The sequence below is a fragment of the Anticarsia gemmatalis genome, chromosome 16 (genome assembly GCF_050436995.1).
Source record: "Anticarsia gemmatalis isolate Benzon Research Colony breed Stoneville strain chromosome 16, ilAntGemm2 primary, whole genome shotgun sequence".
Lineage (NCBI taxonomy): Eukaryota > Metazoa > Arthropoda > Insecta > Lepidoptera > Erebidae > Anticarsia > Anticarsia gemmatalis.
The window spans coordinates 7,990,565-8,006,936 of NC_134760.1; the positions used below are offsets into that span (position 1 = coordinate 7,990,565).

The 16,372-nt window shown below is 33.4% G+C and overlaps 2 protein-coding genes across 7 annotated transcripts in view; both read right to left on the minus strand.

Moving 5' to 3' along the window:
* bowl (brother of odd with entrails limited) overlaps positions 1-514 on the minus strand; it is a 37,468-nt gene extending 36,954 nt beyond the window's left edge. Inside the window, exon 1 of the mRNA XM_076124690.1 lies at positions 50-514. The gene's annotated coding sequence lies outside the window, so the exon portion shown is untranslated. The remainder of the gene's footprint in view (positions 1-49) is intronic.
* Positions 515-3,987: 3,473 nt separating this feature from the next.
* Positions 3,988-16,372, minus strand: part of LOC142979379 (uncharacterized) — a 313,104-nt gene continuing 300,719 nt past the window's right edge. For all 6 annotated transcript variants that reach the window (XM_076124248.1, XM_076124252.1, XM_076124251.1 and 3 more), the window contains exons 28-37: positions 16,181-16,304; positions 15,934-16,071; positions 15,251-15,397; positions 12,268-12,420; positions 11,188-11,264; positions 9,169-9,345; positions 8,565-8,750; positions 7,339-7,525; positions 6,839-6,974; positions 3,988-4,114 (exon numbers count right to left, since the gene is read on the minus strand). In XM_076124248.1, coding sequence (XP_075980363.1) covers positions 4,063-4,114; positions 6,839-6,974; positions 7,339-7,525; positions 8,565-8,750; positions 9,169-9,345; positions 11,188-11,264; positions 12,268-12,420; positions 15,251-15,397; positions 15,934-16,071; positions 16,181-16,304 — 1,377 coding nt within the window. In that variant the 3' untranslated portion in view covers positions 3,988-4,062. The remainder of the gene's footprint in view (positions 4,115-6,838; positions 6,975-7,338; positions 7,526-8,564; positions 8,751-9,168; positions 9,346-11,187; positions 11,265-12,267; positions 12,421-15,250; positions 15,398-15,933; positions 16,072-16,180; positions 16,305-16,372) is intronic.

Here is a 16,372-nt window from a genome sequence, read left to right on the forward strand (position 1 = left end):
TATTCCACATCCGTTGTATTAAATTACATTTATCGTAAAAAACACTCACAAGGCGGTTGGCCGATCAATCGTCCGATCTGTCGAGGTCCACCCTCCAGTAGTCAGGTAGTCAACCCGCAAAGTTTACAAACTGGTGTCCGCGTGCGTACAATGGTTGTCCATTGCAATTTTTTGTCACATTTCACAGTCCAACCGCAGTAGGTGGCGTCGAGACAGGTGAATAGGAGATTAGTGGAAGCGAACACAACAATAGACGCACTGTACAGGCCATAAAACAGTTAATAGAGACTGTGAACGAAAATGTTATTGCCGTAACTAAACTGTCACCTTTCTTCACTGGGTCTCACACTGTAATTACGCACTTTTAGTTTGTTCACTGTAATCCTTTGATAGAGTTTGGCACTGTTGTTGCACTGAGTTGTTTTTTCAGTATGGCGTTAGTGTGCGCGCAGGCTGCGTGTGCGCAGATGGCGCGCGACTGGAGGGAGTTGAGCGCGCGTACTACCGTCGTCAGAGGCAGTAGCGCTCCTGTAGCGTCGCCCCCCTCCCCCGCCCTCGCGCCTCGCCCCCGCTACGGCCCCACCGAAGCCTCCATACTGTTTTTACTTTGGGAGCGATAAAAAAGGGAAGGATATCGCTGGATTGTTTATTTTTCGTGTTAGTAGCTTATAAGTCGTGTAAATTAACACCGCCCTCGGACTTTGTATCGTGCTTCATGAATTTCGTCTGTAGTCGCTAATTGATAATGTTTTTTAGTATTTATTCTGTTTATTTCGATTTCACTTTACTTATTCCTGTTCTTGAAGGAAATATCGATAAAACGTAATTATCTACTGCTACAGCGTGAGCTATCTCCTGGTAAAAGCAACTCTACTTTAGGATTTCATATACCTACTTTTGTAAAATACTGTCAAGGAGATAAATAATACAAAATACTTTCATTTATTCTTTATTACAACGAAATCTATTCATACAGTCACATATATTATTAAAAAATCTGATCGATACTAATTAATCATATATTTTCATTCTAAATAATACATTTATAATTTAAATGTTGTGTAACAGAATACTATTATCGTATTTGGCAACATTCACAATAAAATCTGGCACATTATTTGGCTTGAATAAAATAAACAATGATATTTATTTAAGAATAAATATAACATATCTCCATTTATCTGATCCACTTATTTACTGAACACATTACAATGACTATTATGTATATCATTTATATTGTTGATAAATCTATAAATTACCAATAAACGATAAACTATGTTATTTTTTTAACGTGCATTTATAAACTTGCGATAAATTAAACAAAATGTCTCATTTTATACACAACTATGTAAACATTCACTAATGTACATAACTACACTATAAGCTTTTAACCGACTGTGTTATATTCAAGTCTTTTTTATTTATTATTTAAATATATTGAGCTTTTACTGATTATTTATATACAAATCATCAATATGGATTTAATTCTTTCCTATTATTTATTATTTTAATGCACAATTTAAGTCACCTAGTATGGACCACATTCTAAAGGGGATTATACCAAATATTTTATACCATAATCATACATTATAATTTTAATTATTATAATTTGAATAATTAATACAAAGTGATTTATAAATTCTGTAACCCCACATCAAAAATGATTATATTTACAATAATTTGTTAAGAAATTAAATACTTACATAAAATTATACGAGCCTATTATTTGTAAATAATTATTCGAAAATTCACAACACTGATAATAATCACCATTCATTTGAGGGTTACAGTTAAAACGACGAAATTAATTAAATCCAATGGATTGTGCTTTTTAAGTTAAAATCTATCTACGCCTTATTATTTACTAACGAATTGGCACATCAATAATGATACCTACTATTATATTACCTACTGTCTCTACGACTCACACCTAAATAATAAATGTTCATGTAACTATTAGTAGGAATAATATTTTATCTTAATATATCATCTTAGATTTCATCATCAATATTTTTTATATCGTTACGATGTCAGTCGTTATTCTAACTTCAATATCTCGTATCGTTTGCGTTGGTTCATATACCAGTGTTCCATATAATTATGCAAGATTTTGAATAACCCGACTCCAAGAATGTATAGTCTGTATACAGATAAATGTATACTGTTTAGGAATACGTTTATTGATTTATTTATTTTCCGTTTTAGTCTCATATTCGTCAGTCGTAATATCAGGTATATAAAAAAGACATTTTACATAATGATTTTAGCGATTAACATCATTGATATATTTTATTTTTTATATATCTATTTTAGAATTACATAGATTAAAGCTATGCATTTAATAAAACATGTATCATCTTCGATGCGTCGTTGCCGTGATATCTATATTATTTGACTAAAAATACATGCAATTTATAATAATTTAAATAAATCTACATCTGAATATTGAATAATTATTTGGTATAAAATTATGTGACTGGATATTTGTAGGTACAATAGGACGGGACGTAATGTCGTTTATAAGATTTCGTACCTTTGAGATTTTCGATGAATTTTTTGAAGTAAAACGAATAAAACCGAGCACTTAATGTATGCCAGTGAACTCAGATAGCGTGTTCAATTCATTTCTCATAGTACCGTCTATACGCATGGCGTGTCCGAGCAAAATTCGAAAATTGCCATGTGAAATCTAACAATTAAATTATGGAAGGCGCTAAGTTTTAATGACGTTGTAGGAAGATAGGTTTTAACATACGTGTTTCTGTTGTTTCCAATCCCATTCATAGAAAAGTAACAGATAGTTAAAATTTATTGGCGCTATTATTTTTAATCAATATCTGCCTCGAAAGTTTGGAAAGATTCCCATGATTTTGTATCTCGATATTTTTATAAATACTTTGCAAATAATTCACGACATAGGCGAACCACAAATTTATCAAGGACTCTATGCATAAAATAAAAGTTTATTAACTTCGTATAATGAGTGATGTAGACAGACTAGAAGCTATACCTAAACGTTATAATTTAATACTTAGTCTGTATCTACATATTTTTTAAGAACGCAAATACACCTTGCATGGCGCTTTCAAGACACCATAAAAAGTATATTAAAAAAAAAACATCTTTCAAAAGCAATATAATTAATTCTTTGTAAATTTCAAATAAAGTTTGACAACCAATATTCTGGTTTTTCTCAATTGTAATTTGTGTGACTTTCATATGATATTATCAGTAACTTATTGTATCTTAATTTTTACATTTTGTAGACAAGTTCATATGAAACATATCGAGATCAAAAAACCATGTTCTTACGTAAAGTAAAATATTAAACTCCAAATTTTATCGAAGGCAAAACGGGTGATCGCGTTTCTTAACATTTTAAGTTAAATGTCAGCGAACGGAAAACAAGAAATTCAAAAAAGAGAAAATATATTGAAATAAATAAATATATCGGTCATATAAAATGTTGAATTTATTTAGACTACGCCTAGTAATGTTCAAAGCCTTAAATGCATGTGAGCATTGAACTCGAAGGTGTTACACGAATTCAACTTTCAATACACGTTGCCTTAAATGTTTATTTAATATATAACATATACATACTCCTTATTTTTTTATATTGATCAGTGATGTAGACACAAGAATCAGAATAGCTAACAAGATCAAATTATTAACGTCTCGGATTGTTTTCAAGAGCATAAAAAGTTATCAATAATCACGGTGTTTTGAAATTTTGAGTCCTAATTGGTGTTCATGACCACATTTAAAGTCTTCATGTTATGTATTAATGCACCGTATAACTTTACCGATCCTGTAAAACAAACACGTGACTAACCCGGGAGATATGTGTCTACCTAATTTTCAAAGAAATTGTAACACTCAGACCTACGTCAATTTAAATCCTTAAGATAGATTGTACCTAAAAAGACAATAGTTTTCTATAAATGGGAATGAAAACACAAGTAACAAGTAATAACTAAAGCCATGGAATAACAAGGAATATATTTAATAGAACTAAAGTTATATAAAATCGAATGAATCTTCCGAAGAGAAGGGTCGTCGTCAACCGGCCTTCATCCACCTGTCTATGGAGTATTCCAAAGCTGCCATCCATCTGAAAATATTAACATTTGGAAGTTTAATATTTATATTATTTAATTTACTACGAAAGGTGTGAAGGGTGCACCCACGTTTCACTGTTTATATCGTTGTTTTTAATATTTGGTGTATAGGTTCTAGACACATGTCCCATTAGGACAATTACTACTATTTTTTATATCACACACTGTAATATGACAGTGACTTCTTCTCCATTATATTGTAGAGATATTGTTTTATTTCTTAATTTTGTTTTGTTATTTTGAAACTATCATTTTCCCAATTTTCTTTAACGTGGACACTTTTATCCCTTTTTTGTGGTGAACGTGCCAAAATCATTTGTGTCATCGTACCAATGACATGATAGTCGATATCGCATAATAAACATTCAGTTTGCAAAAGGTAGAGTCAGTAAGAAAAAAATCAGTTCAATGAGGTAAACTCCACACCAATAGTACAACTTTAACAAAGATCTAACTCCATGTATAATTATTTCAAAAGAAAAAGTAATGGTAAGTCAGCAAATTACCACTTTTTATCATTAATAACAGTAACAATCTTAATTGATGTGCAATGAACATATTCTATTAATCGTAAACCGTTCTATGGCAATCTGATAAACAAATGTATGACAATTCCATCAAGTCGTTTTTGTACGATAAAAGAGCCGACCTGCAACAACGTATCGAGCTATTAACGGCGCATCGCTACGTATCTTTACATGTAAAGAATATGACTCATAAAGATAGTGTGTATCTGTTTCGTTTTGTATTTATTTGACATAGTTTAAAATTACATAAAAAACTTGGTTTTTAAAATATAGTATAAATCAATAATAAACCTTGGCCCACAATTATAATTTTCAAAAACATGTCAAATTTGTGTTTTCATTCAAACTCAGTACTAATACTTTTACCCCCTGACAGATTATGATATTGTATGCATTTTTTAAACATTATTTTTAAAAGGTACGCGTAAAGCTTTGAAGAATAGACGAATAGAATAATGTATCATAGAGTTTGATCGTATACACGTTTAATGACTAACTGATCGAGAAAGAAAGAAAGAAAAACGGAATCACGCCTTTCTAAAAATAATTTAGACTTTAAAGTCTTAATTAAACTTAAGATATCAGTTGTTGGTCCTAACTGCTGTTTCAATTTATTACAATAGTTATAAATTAAATTGGTAAAACCTCCTTCTGTACTACCAATGGCCACAAAAGGGCATACAGACAATTACTATTTTTTTGCCTACTACGCAATTTTTTTATTATAAAAATCAGTTTACAAAAGGAATTATATACCGGAACGTAATAAATACCAGTATTGTTGCTAAGGCCATTCTTAACGAGCCTTTATGGAGCACATTGCCTTGGTTTTTATTTCTATGAAAAACGAGATGATTGTCTAGTTCTTTTTAGGGTTCCGTACCCAAAGGGTAAAACGGGACCTGATTACTAAGCCTTCGCTGTCTGTCTGTCTGCCACCAGGCTGTATCTCATAAACCGTGATCGCTAGTAAGCTGAAATTTTCTCAAATTTTAATGATGTGTTTCCGTTGCCGCTGTAACAACAACCAAAGATTAAAAAAATAAAGTATTAAGGGGTCCCCATACAACAAACGTGTTATTTCGTATATTTTTAGTATAGAACCCTTCGTGCGCGAATCCGAGTCACATTGGCCGGTTTTTAATTTTAGTATTGTTCTACATATTCACGTGACTTACTTTTTGTATGTGTAACTGAGACGAACTAAGAATCCTAACTTTATGCGTTCATAATTGCGTCAATAGAAATAGCAAGGTTTCATATAATGGAGCGAGGCTTTACGTAGGGCTTATTATTAAAAGTTTAGTTAAACAAACAAGCTTTGTCTTGAAAACTATTTACTTCCATACTAATATTTAACAAAATCCGGTTACGCACACTTTTTATAATTTTGTATTTTCTGTACTTATGTGCCTACAGAAGGATGTCGCCGTCGGGGCAGACCCAAAACGCGTTTGATAGTGATTAGACATGGAAATCAGGTGACAGGGATGACTTTGCTTTTGTCCAGCATTGGGACAATACAGGCTTAAAAAAATCTGAATGATACACCCGCCTTTTTATAGGAATATTGAAACTATATAACTTTGCAGGTGTCTCCGCAACACAAAATATTTTATTTAGGTAAGGAAAATTTTCGAGGTATTCTTCAAAAACATCTTTGATTCCGTCTATTCGATCATCAAAAGGGTACTATCAGTATCGTGTGAACACTTGAAACTTCATGTTTCCACATCGAGACTATTCTTCACACAAGTGGAACCCTTCAATGACATCTAAACACTTAACATTTAGTAGTGACTCCTCTCAAAATTTGCGTAGGAGTACGTATGACAAATCGGATACAATAACCTGGTTGTTTCACACGATAGAGCTAAAAGGTATTATCACATAGATATATAATCCATCGTGTGAAATATAAGTATTTTGGATTTGTATCGATGCAAAACTAGAATGCTATAGAAAAAATATAAATTAACGATATAGAGTAAAGTTGTAACACAAAAGCTAAGGATGAATCGAATAGACTATATTTTTTACTGCCCATTACATTACAAAACCCGTAGTGGATAATGAGATTATATGACCAAAACACAGAAAAAGGCATTTTTTTAAATACCTTATTGATACAAAACAATAATATCTAAAGAAATAGAGCATAAAATCTTAATACTATTATTATATCCTTACCGCTTCCTGTCCATCTCAGATTCGGTGTGGAAGTAAAAGTGTCTCTGCTTGGGCTCTGTGGGCATCACCTCGAACGCGAACTTCTTGCCTCCGGGCGCGCATGTCTGTATTCTGTACCCGTGGAGGCACGCCATTCCTGCGAAGATTAATGCAATTATTATTTTTAGATTCTTCTTTTATGGGGATCTGCATAAATGTTTTTTTGGCCATTGCGTAATCTAATAATCTCACTGGTACAAATTTTTATAATAGTTTTAAAATTACTAAGATTCTCTAAAAGACCTTTGAAATCTCCCCACGGAATAAAATCTGACGACTAATGATCATATCCGACGATTTTGTACAAGCTAGATCTATAATCAAATCGGAAAAAATATCATAAAACCACCGTCTTTTTAAACATATTTAGAGTTCTACCAGATACCAAACGGGGCACTTGAGTATAACTCCGCTTAAGTCTTGATTAATTTGAAGCTTTTAGCTACAAATGGTAGACTTACCGAAAGCATTTTTACTATTGCCGTCACTATAGAAGTAGAGGCAAGCGTCTTTGAGCACGCAGTATCGTTTGGCCCAGGATTTCCACTTGGAGCCGAGCTTCATGAGGTAGCCGAAACAGTCCGGTCGAGGTATCGATGATGGAGGGAGTTTCATGTTCCTCATCGTTACTTCTAACCAACCGTCTCTCTGAAAATGTAAAGAAAAAGATTTTAGATAGATTTCTCCATTGTTAGATAATTATTTTGATTAGGTAAGAATTTATGCAACCTTGAATAGGTCTTCTATTCATTCTCCAAATTTTTTTTTTCTGATTATTGACACCTAAATTGTAAAAGGGTTATTTTTTATGTTTAGTGATCAACCTAGTGTCAAAGTTCTTCAAGCCGACCGGAAGGCTTTTAACATGGTTTGATGACAGTCTTAATAGTTTCATATAAAATAGTAGTAGTACATAGGCGGACTTAAAACATTAAATTCAAGAGGTTCACTACCAGCGTTTTTGGGTTAAATAAACTGCAACAGCTGATGGTTATGTATGAAATAAGTACATTTCTATTTTCGTCTTTATCTCGAGTTCTAGTACCTACCTAATGTAAAAGAGCAAATAAATAATGACTTAATAAAATAAGTCTGCTTAAACTTTAGGTTTATTGATAGTAGCAGCTGTGCTAGTCATGATTTTAACAATTATTGTGTAAATAGTCTAGTTAATAATACAGCATTATAATTATAGTATACTGAAGCACGTGAATGTGTGATAAAACTATTTAGTACAAAATTTATCAAGAATCAAATAAACAAAAGCGTAATATAAATATTTAGAACGATTACTATCAAGTAAATGAACCACAAGGTTCGTTGACACACTCCGACTAAAACTAAATAAACAAAACTAATGTTTAAACACTTTTCTGTGCAACGCCATCTAGTATAAACTTAAAGAACTACTAACGCTCTTCTGTACCAAAAACGCCAAACACCAGTTCAAATGTACATTTTGTCTATATAATGGCTTTTCAAATAACATGCATTGAATTCCTTTTTAATATTATTCTATGAAACAATTCTTGGTTAAAAATACATCCAAATAACTAAATAATTTGTTTGTTTATCCCTGTTTCATGTAAGGACAACTTAACAAATAGAGTTACAATTTGACAAACTTTTGGACTATAACCCTCAATAGGTACTTTTTCTCAATATAATGATAATAAATGCATCATACCTGGTTACTAGCATCAATAGCATGTGCAAGTACAGCGCGCCATCTAGCGGAGGCTTCCGCAGTATCCGCGGCGAGTTGCAGCCGTACTCCGCCGCCGCGGTGTAGACGGAATCCGTGGGGCCTGCCCGCGTCCTCCTCGATCAGTTGATAGTTTACTAACATTAGAGCTCCTACTGGATGAATGCTCTGGAATAGGGAGAGATGGCGTTGAGTAATTAAGTCCTGATTACGTATGGTTTATATGATTTTGGTTGGTAAATAGGAGTCTGAATATAGTTTTGTGGTTTTGTGTGGTCGTTTTATGTTTGAGACTGTAGTTTCTGTTTGAATCTAAGATCAGTTCTAATCATAGTTCTTATAATAACTAAGAATTAATCAAAAGCAGTGGCTATAAAACGTGAGGCAGTGAGCATAAAACATATTTTCATCAATTACCAATAAATAATTTGCTGAAAATAAGTTTGCTTAGTAGGTAGGGTTTTTTTAAGTATTTCTGTGCCTAGAGGAATTTGTAAAGGCGTATTTTTATTGGCTGTTATACAAGTCTTTAATCAAGTCTTAATGAGTCCGACTATTTTGAATGTACCACTAATGTAATACTTACAGAATCTGTCTTATAATAATACAAGCAGTTGTCCCGTTTCAGCACGAACCATCTTCTGGTCCAGCGTGGAGGATGATGAGGTTTAGCGGGCGCGGCTCGCCACAGATACCCTGAGTACAGCGCGGCTGGACCACCCTCGTGAGCTAGAGAGGCTACTACTTCACATGTTCGGGCCACCTGGAAAGATACAAGGACTTAGATAGATTATCTACTTCGAAACTGACTCTGTGTATTATTTTAGTTAAAAGCTTATCTTTGATTGAAAAAAAATGTTTTATATGGTTTTGCACATTCCTACACTGAATCAAAATCAGGAAAGAATGTAAAACCTTCCTCTACTGTGTTATTGAATTCGAAACCTAAAGTTTACTAAAAAGCTCTACTAACTAGTTCAAGACACTTGTATTTGCAGCGATTTTATTATTTATAACATTTGTAAATTAAGCGATAGTTACTATTCTAATAGGCAGGAAATGTTATTCCTAAAAAAGTTTTACGGCACTCAGTAAACCAAAATTCAATGTTAAATCGTAATAAAACCAATTATTTACAATGTGGGTGTATGTTCAGACATTTACAACTGAAATCGGATCACAAAAATGGGTTACACCGTGTGGTATGGAGAGATTGATCTTTAGTACGTACTGGAACGTTCTAATAATACACCACGCGATACATTATCGTTTATTTTCTTTCTATACGCAGGTATGTAGCATTTGGGAGCGGTTATCTTTGTACATAGCAGATTTGGCGATCGATTGAAATTAAAATTGAAAAATGTAAGCTGTAAAGTGAATGAGAAACATTTGCTGTGATCTTCGTATTTCATAAAAATATCGAATACGTAGTAGTGTTGTGTACATATAAAATGGAGTGTAGTTAGACAATAGTTTTTCATGTTAACCAGCATTAGCAATATAAAACAGAAAGTTAAAGAATTTATCCAAAATTATTTATTTTTAGGAAAGTTAGGTTACACATTTCGTTTATATTATTGTGCTTCAACAAAGTACAATGCAGCTCTTGAAAAGTTTAAGTCCTAAAAACAAACATTTTAAGTCCATGACTCTACCAATGATTTTATGTTAAGGATCGAATTATAAATTCAATCATCTGGGTCATTTCTCAATGGTCAATTTTAAAACGAGGCCCTAAACTTTTTAACACGAGTAGTTAGAAGCTAAACGGTAAAATATTATTTAAAACAAATGTTCAAAACTAACAATTTCATCACTACAAGCCGACAAGATAATTTACAACTTCCTGGTTTTGTAACAAAAGCTCATACAATTTAGAGTAGCGTTGTCATTCATCACTCAGAAAACTATTAACACGTTTGTATAACGACATTATTACATAACCGGGGACGTCACAGGGCAGACGACATCGTGCGTAAATTGTAAACGACTGTCGTAATACGATAAGATAAGAGACAAAGAAAGAAAAGCTGCAATTTTAAAAAGAAGAGATGTGCATTTTTCACTTTGCCTATCTAGTTGCCCTGTTCTATTGAAGCCACTGAATTTGTTTATGCTTTCATAGTAGTGCATTCTTGTGATTATTTATTGCTTTTAAATTTAAGCAACAAATACAAAGTACGATACAAATTAAACTGAAGATAGGTGGAAAAAAGCATCAATTTCAAAAAGTGATACATGTGATGACTTATGTCTTCGTAATAAGAGATGTACCCTTTTTGAAATTGCCTATCCAATAGGCCAGTTTTACTGAAGACACTGATATTGTTTATGCTATGGTATCAGCAGTTCATTCGAGTGTCAACTTTCCGATATTTTAAATAATGCAGTAAAAGATATTTTAAGTAATCGTAAATTTGATGTAACATCGTCAAGTTTACGTTAATTTTATTTCTGAAAAACAATTCATATGCATATTATAAACTGCAGCTACCTATGCAAGATGAATACAATTTTGGAGATATTAAGGAGTGACTTATATAATTATAAGACTACCTTATCTACGTTAATATTAAAAATCAACTATACAAAACAGTCTTACCTCCAATTCAAGTATTTCAGATCCGGAATGCGCAATCTTCACTACTTCCGAGTGCGTTTTATCTAAGACATTGATCCCTGTAAATAAACAAATGATCGATGAACGCTTGCATTCAATCAAGTGGATTTAATGGGCTATAAATTTTACAAGCAAACCCATATACTAACGTTTCAGATATGAATTGAAATTAATGAGTCTGATCGTGATTCGTGGTATTTACATAGCAAATGTATTTGGTTTGGTTGTAAACAATGTTGTTTAGTTAATAGATATGTTTCTATATTTGAACTAATAAGTTTGCAAGTATAGATATTATACTTTTCATAGTTCGGCAGCCAATATGCGTAACGGTTCTTGCTGCATCGAAATTAACCTTTGAAATATTTCATCACCAAATCTTCTGATGTTAGTCTATGTATGTAATGCTTTTATGTACATGCAAATTACTAAACCTAAGGAGGGGTCAGATTGACACATTAGATTTCTTAAAAGAACTTAGGAAACATTTTCAGCAAAACGATTAAAATTGTGTTAAAAATTTGCGATTGGGCTACAACTTGCGAGATTGACATATCGTATTTCAAAGGTGACAACTGGGATTTTTATTCTTACTTTTATTTCCAGTTGTCACTCCGGCGGACAGTGTTGGAGGAGACAACTGGGAATATACCTTTCTTGAAAGGATTTAGGAAACATTTTCAGTAAATACACGATATAAGCAGTGATAGCCGAGTGGTTTAAGTTGGCACCTCCCACGCAAGTGGTCGCAGATTCGAATCCGAGGCAACACACCAATGACTTTTCGAAGTTATGTGTGTATTAGAAATAATTATCACTTGCTCTAACGGTGAAGGAAAACATCGTGAGGAAACCTTGCATGCCTAAAATTTGTTTAATACATTTATTGAGGGCATGCAAAGTAGTCCAACCCGCACTTGGCCAGCGTGGTGGACTCAAGGCCTAACCCCTCCCCCTCGTTCGGGAGGAGACCCTTGCCCTGCAGTGGGACAGATATGGGTTATTAAAAAAAAAAAAAAAACACGATATAAAGCTTTGACATAATGACTTATTTGAACTTACCATTTACAGCTATAACGATATCTCCAACTTCTAATCCTGAGGTCTCGGCCGGCGTATCGGGTTCGATCGCTGACACGACTACTGGCTTGCTCCCGTGAATCCGGAAGCCGAACTCTTCATTACCACGTCTCACAACTACTGTCTTGTCACTTTCTATATAAAAAAAAATATAAAAACTTTAGCTTAAAACCTTTACTGTGTATGCCCCATCGATGTCTCTGTCTTATGAGAGCTCCTAAGTGCATGCCATGTTGCAGGGGCATGAAATAAAGAGCTCATACGTGTATGACCCATGTATTGGTCATTCACTGTTATGGGTAGAGAAATGAACACAATAAAATTAAGAGACAAGCGACGTAGGAAAGGAGTGCAGTAGCTCGATTCTCTACCTTTGTCGACTATCGACAACCGGCTAGCTATCGAGAAATAGAAAAGCAGCATAAATGTCAAACTTCCGATACTTAATAGTACCGACTATAGAATCGCGCTACACGTGTGTAATACGTTGTTACGTCTTCGTTGGACGTCCTCTCTTACCTCTCTTGTTTTATTTTTTGATCTCCTTGTACTTGCATATCATTTGCATTACATTCAGAAACACAAAGTTATATGGTGAGTAGTTTAGCTTTATTTTACATGCATATTTATCTGACTTTCGCGTACATGAGGGAAATATTAACTTTAACACAAATTGGTCTTAAGTCAGTTCACAAACATGCATTTAATTTTAATTTTATTCCAGCAATATGTTAATAAGTTGATTTGCATTAGTGGTCAAGTAATCTTAATGTGAATTCGTCTGATTTTAATTAGGATGTGTTTTTATAACGATAATAAGCTCCATAACCACGTAAAAGGGTACGAATAAAATTAAATAATTAAGATTCTTTGATATATACATTTATGGAGGAGTTGATTAAAGTTTAATCGATGTGTTTACAAAAATATACTGTCATTTCGAGTAAATAACGTAACATATGATATACATATTTCAAGGTACATATCTAATTGAATAACTTTTTAGACTGTCACAAAATGAATTAGTAAAGTATCAATAATATTACACAGCTTAGGACATAGCAAAAGATTAACCTAAACAGTTGTCAAACGAGAAAAATATGCTAACTCCGAAAGTAAGATGACAAATTTTAACAGTATTTGGTTAGCAAATCAATAATATAATCATTGCGTTGGACTCATAATTTGCTAATAGACTTCGTGGTATTTTCTTTACGTCAAACCTGACCCAACATTTACTTTCTTATCTAAATAGTACAATGATGTCGGCCTAGAGACGGCAATAAACTTGTGTGAGGAGAACTGACCATGACACACATACGTACTCTAGATGGGAAGCATGTACGTTCAAATATTTGCAGAAAGTCTTTCGTATTTGGCCGTCTTCCAGAAAAAAGAAGCTAAGTTTCATTCATACAATGCATCAGTAAAACTGCAGTTTTATAGTTGCGTCTTTTAATCAGCCGGTTATATGCTGACGTCATTGAAGAACCAAATCTTTGAGATACCAACCACATGGTGAATTAAAATGCCGTATTTTCAGAGATGTCTATGAGTAAGCGCACTTATCGTTAGTAGCTTATAAAAAGAATGAATTAGACGCTAAAACGTGACGCATAAAATAAATAGGGCAAATTACGTAAAAGAATGACAGAAGATCAATATTATTTGCAATTTTAAACACAAATACATAACATTCGCTTTACCACTAGGTTCCGAAGCCACGAGTCTGTTAATTTGACTCTGCCGACACCATAGCATCAGCATTAATTTCAAAATTTCTTCTAACTTCTGCCTCAAATTCCCCTTGGAATTCAACGTGTCTCTGACTAAAACATAAAATAATAAAAACGAAAAAATATCATCACTAATTTAATTCATGAAATCCATTAATCCACCACGAATAAAATGAACTCACATGAATGCCCCATTCTTGACGAAAATTCCGTTAGTCCAAACTACAAGGTCCCGAACTTTTGAACTGGCGCTTGTCACTATCAACTGAACGCGTGCACTGCATGAAAATTACGTCATTTATCGCGGTCTAGACAAGTTTAACGAAGTAAAATCAATACGAACTAAACCATTACCGAACGTCAGACGTAAAAATATCATCTGGCCGCAGTAGCGTGTCGTCAACAACTGAATACTGACGTTCAAATACGCTACAGGAATTAATTTTAGTTCGCAACAGATCGGTCACTTTTGATTCTGAAGTAATTCCGTACCTTTCACCGATACAAACTAATTTTGTGTGAGTGACTCATACGAATGTATAATTAATTTTCATTACTTTCATGTCAAGGTCGTAAAATCTTAACGATGAAATTAAGATTATGGATTATGACGTCACTAGCAGATTTTTCTGTGCCAATAGCGAATATAAACGAAAGAATTCAGGGGACACTCTTAAAATAATAGGTGATGTTATTTAAATAGAGGGAGTACTAGAAATAGTTTTACTCGTCACACTTTCGGAGTGGACCGGTTAACTATGCTTCGTTAATAGTAGTGACGCAATATGGTAACTGTTTTATAATAGGAATAGTGGAAGGGTTTTGTAGAGACGGTAAACGTGGTAATGAATAAAGCCGAGCTGTATGAACCAACGTAAATGTACAGCAAATAATAAGTGTAAGGCGACTATAAAACTCACATGAATTTGTACTTCATTAAATTAACAATGTTGTAGGTACGTTATATGGTTATTGAGTAGATCAATTTTTATACTTATAGTAATATATTATGACTACTTTCGATCTATATCTAGGTATATTAAATACAATTTACTCGAAATGACAGTAGATAATTGCATACTGATAACTGACAAAATATAACAAAAAAACGTCATAAGAACACCTATCCATAATATTATTATGTTTTATGATATAAACATAATGTTAATTAGATTTTACTTTCTCTTTATATACCCAAGACCGTAATGTGATTATTAAAAGGTTCTTACCAAAACTATTATCAGCTTGTCGTCTATTTAATTCTATGCAAGCTCGTCGATGCACCAGCCGGTGAGTGAGTGCGACGTATCGCTTGTTGAACTCTGTTTCTGACTCTGTAGGATCCTCTTGACCACTCTCCGATGAATCCAAAACATCTATGAAGAAATGCTACTACTTATAATACAGGAATAAGAAAAGAAGTTGCATCGCCATCTTCAATGTTTCAACTAAAAGACGTCTAATGTTGAATATGGGTCTCTCCCGTTAAATGTGAAAGATTTTCACAGGTATGATTAATTTAATACAGAGCTGTGTTTTTCTAAACAAAACTGATAAAATATTTCCGCTCTCCATTTCTATATGGTAGGTGATGTAATTGCTAATAGAAAAGTCGTTAGGGTACTATTTTTGCAATCATGTCATCAGTATTCTGGGTTTCTCATGATTTCAATTAGATTCCGTTGTGGAGTCATCGAGACCAATTTGAAAATTTTATTTTGAGCTGATAAAAGTATAATAATTCTCTATTTGTCAAAGCTGTGGCAATAGTACCACAAGAATAAACAGGTGCGTATTTAGCTGCAATACATATCTTTATTACTATTAAGGCAATACTGTCTATAATTTCTATGATGTCAAGCCCTAAACATACAACAAAAATAAGTCTTTGTCATCTTAACGTCTACATTACCTGGTGGAATTCTAGTCCATTGGTCATCGTTTTCAGACAGTAATATCCAGTTGCCACACCACCAAGGAGAGGCGTAGATACCTCTTTCGTCCCGACCACCTTCAGCACCTTCGGAACTTCCTGAGCACTCTTCGTGTTCTATGAAAAAGATGTACTTTAAGTTTCCATTCTTCATTTCAATTTTAATATAAGTACCCTACTTATCAAGCAGTACTAGAATTTGTTACAATTATTTCTTTCTACTCACCGTCTGGATCGACGCTAGCACTAGATCCTCCTAGTTTGTCTAAGCTGTTCCCAGCAGATCTAGCGATACGAGTGTCCTGTGGCTTTTCACTAGCAGCGTATTCTTCTTTGCCCCTTTCTTCTGACTGTAAAGTATACACTCCCATCAAAATAATATTACCCATCTTTTCATTATCGATATTCCATTATGACT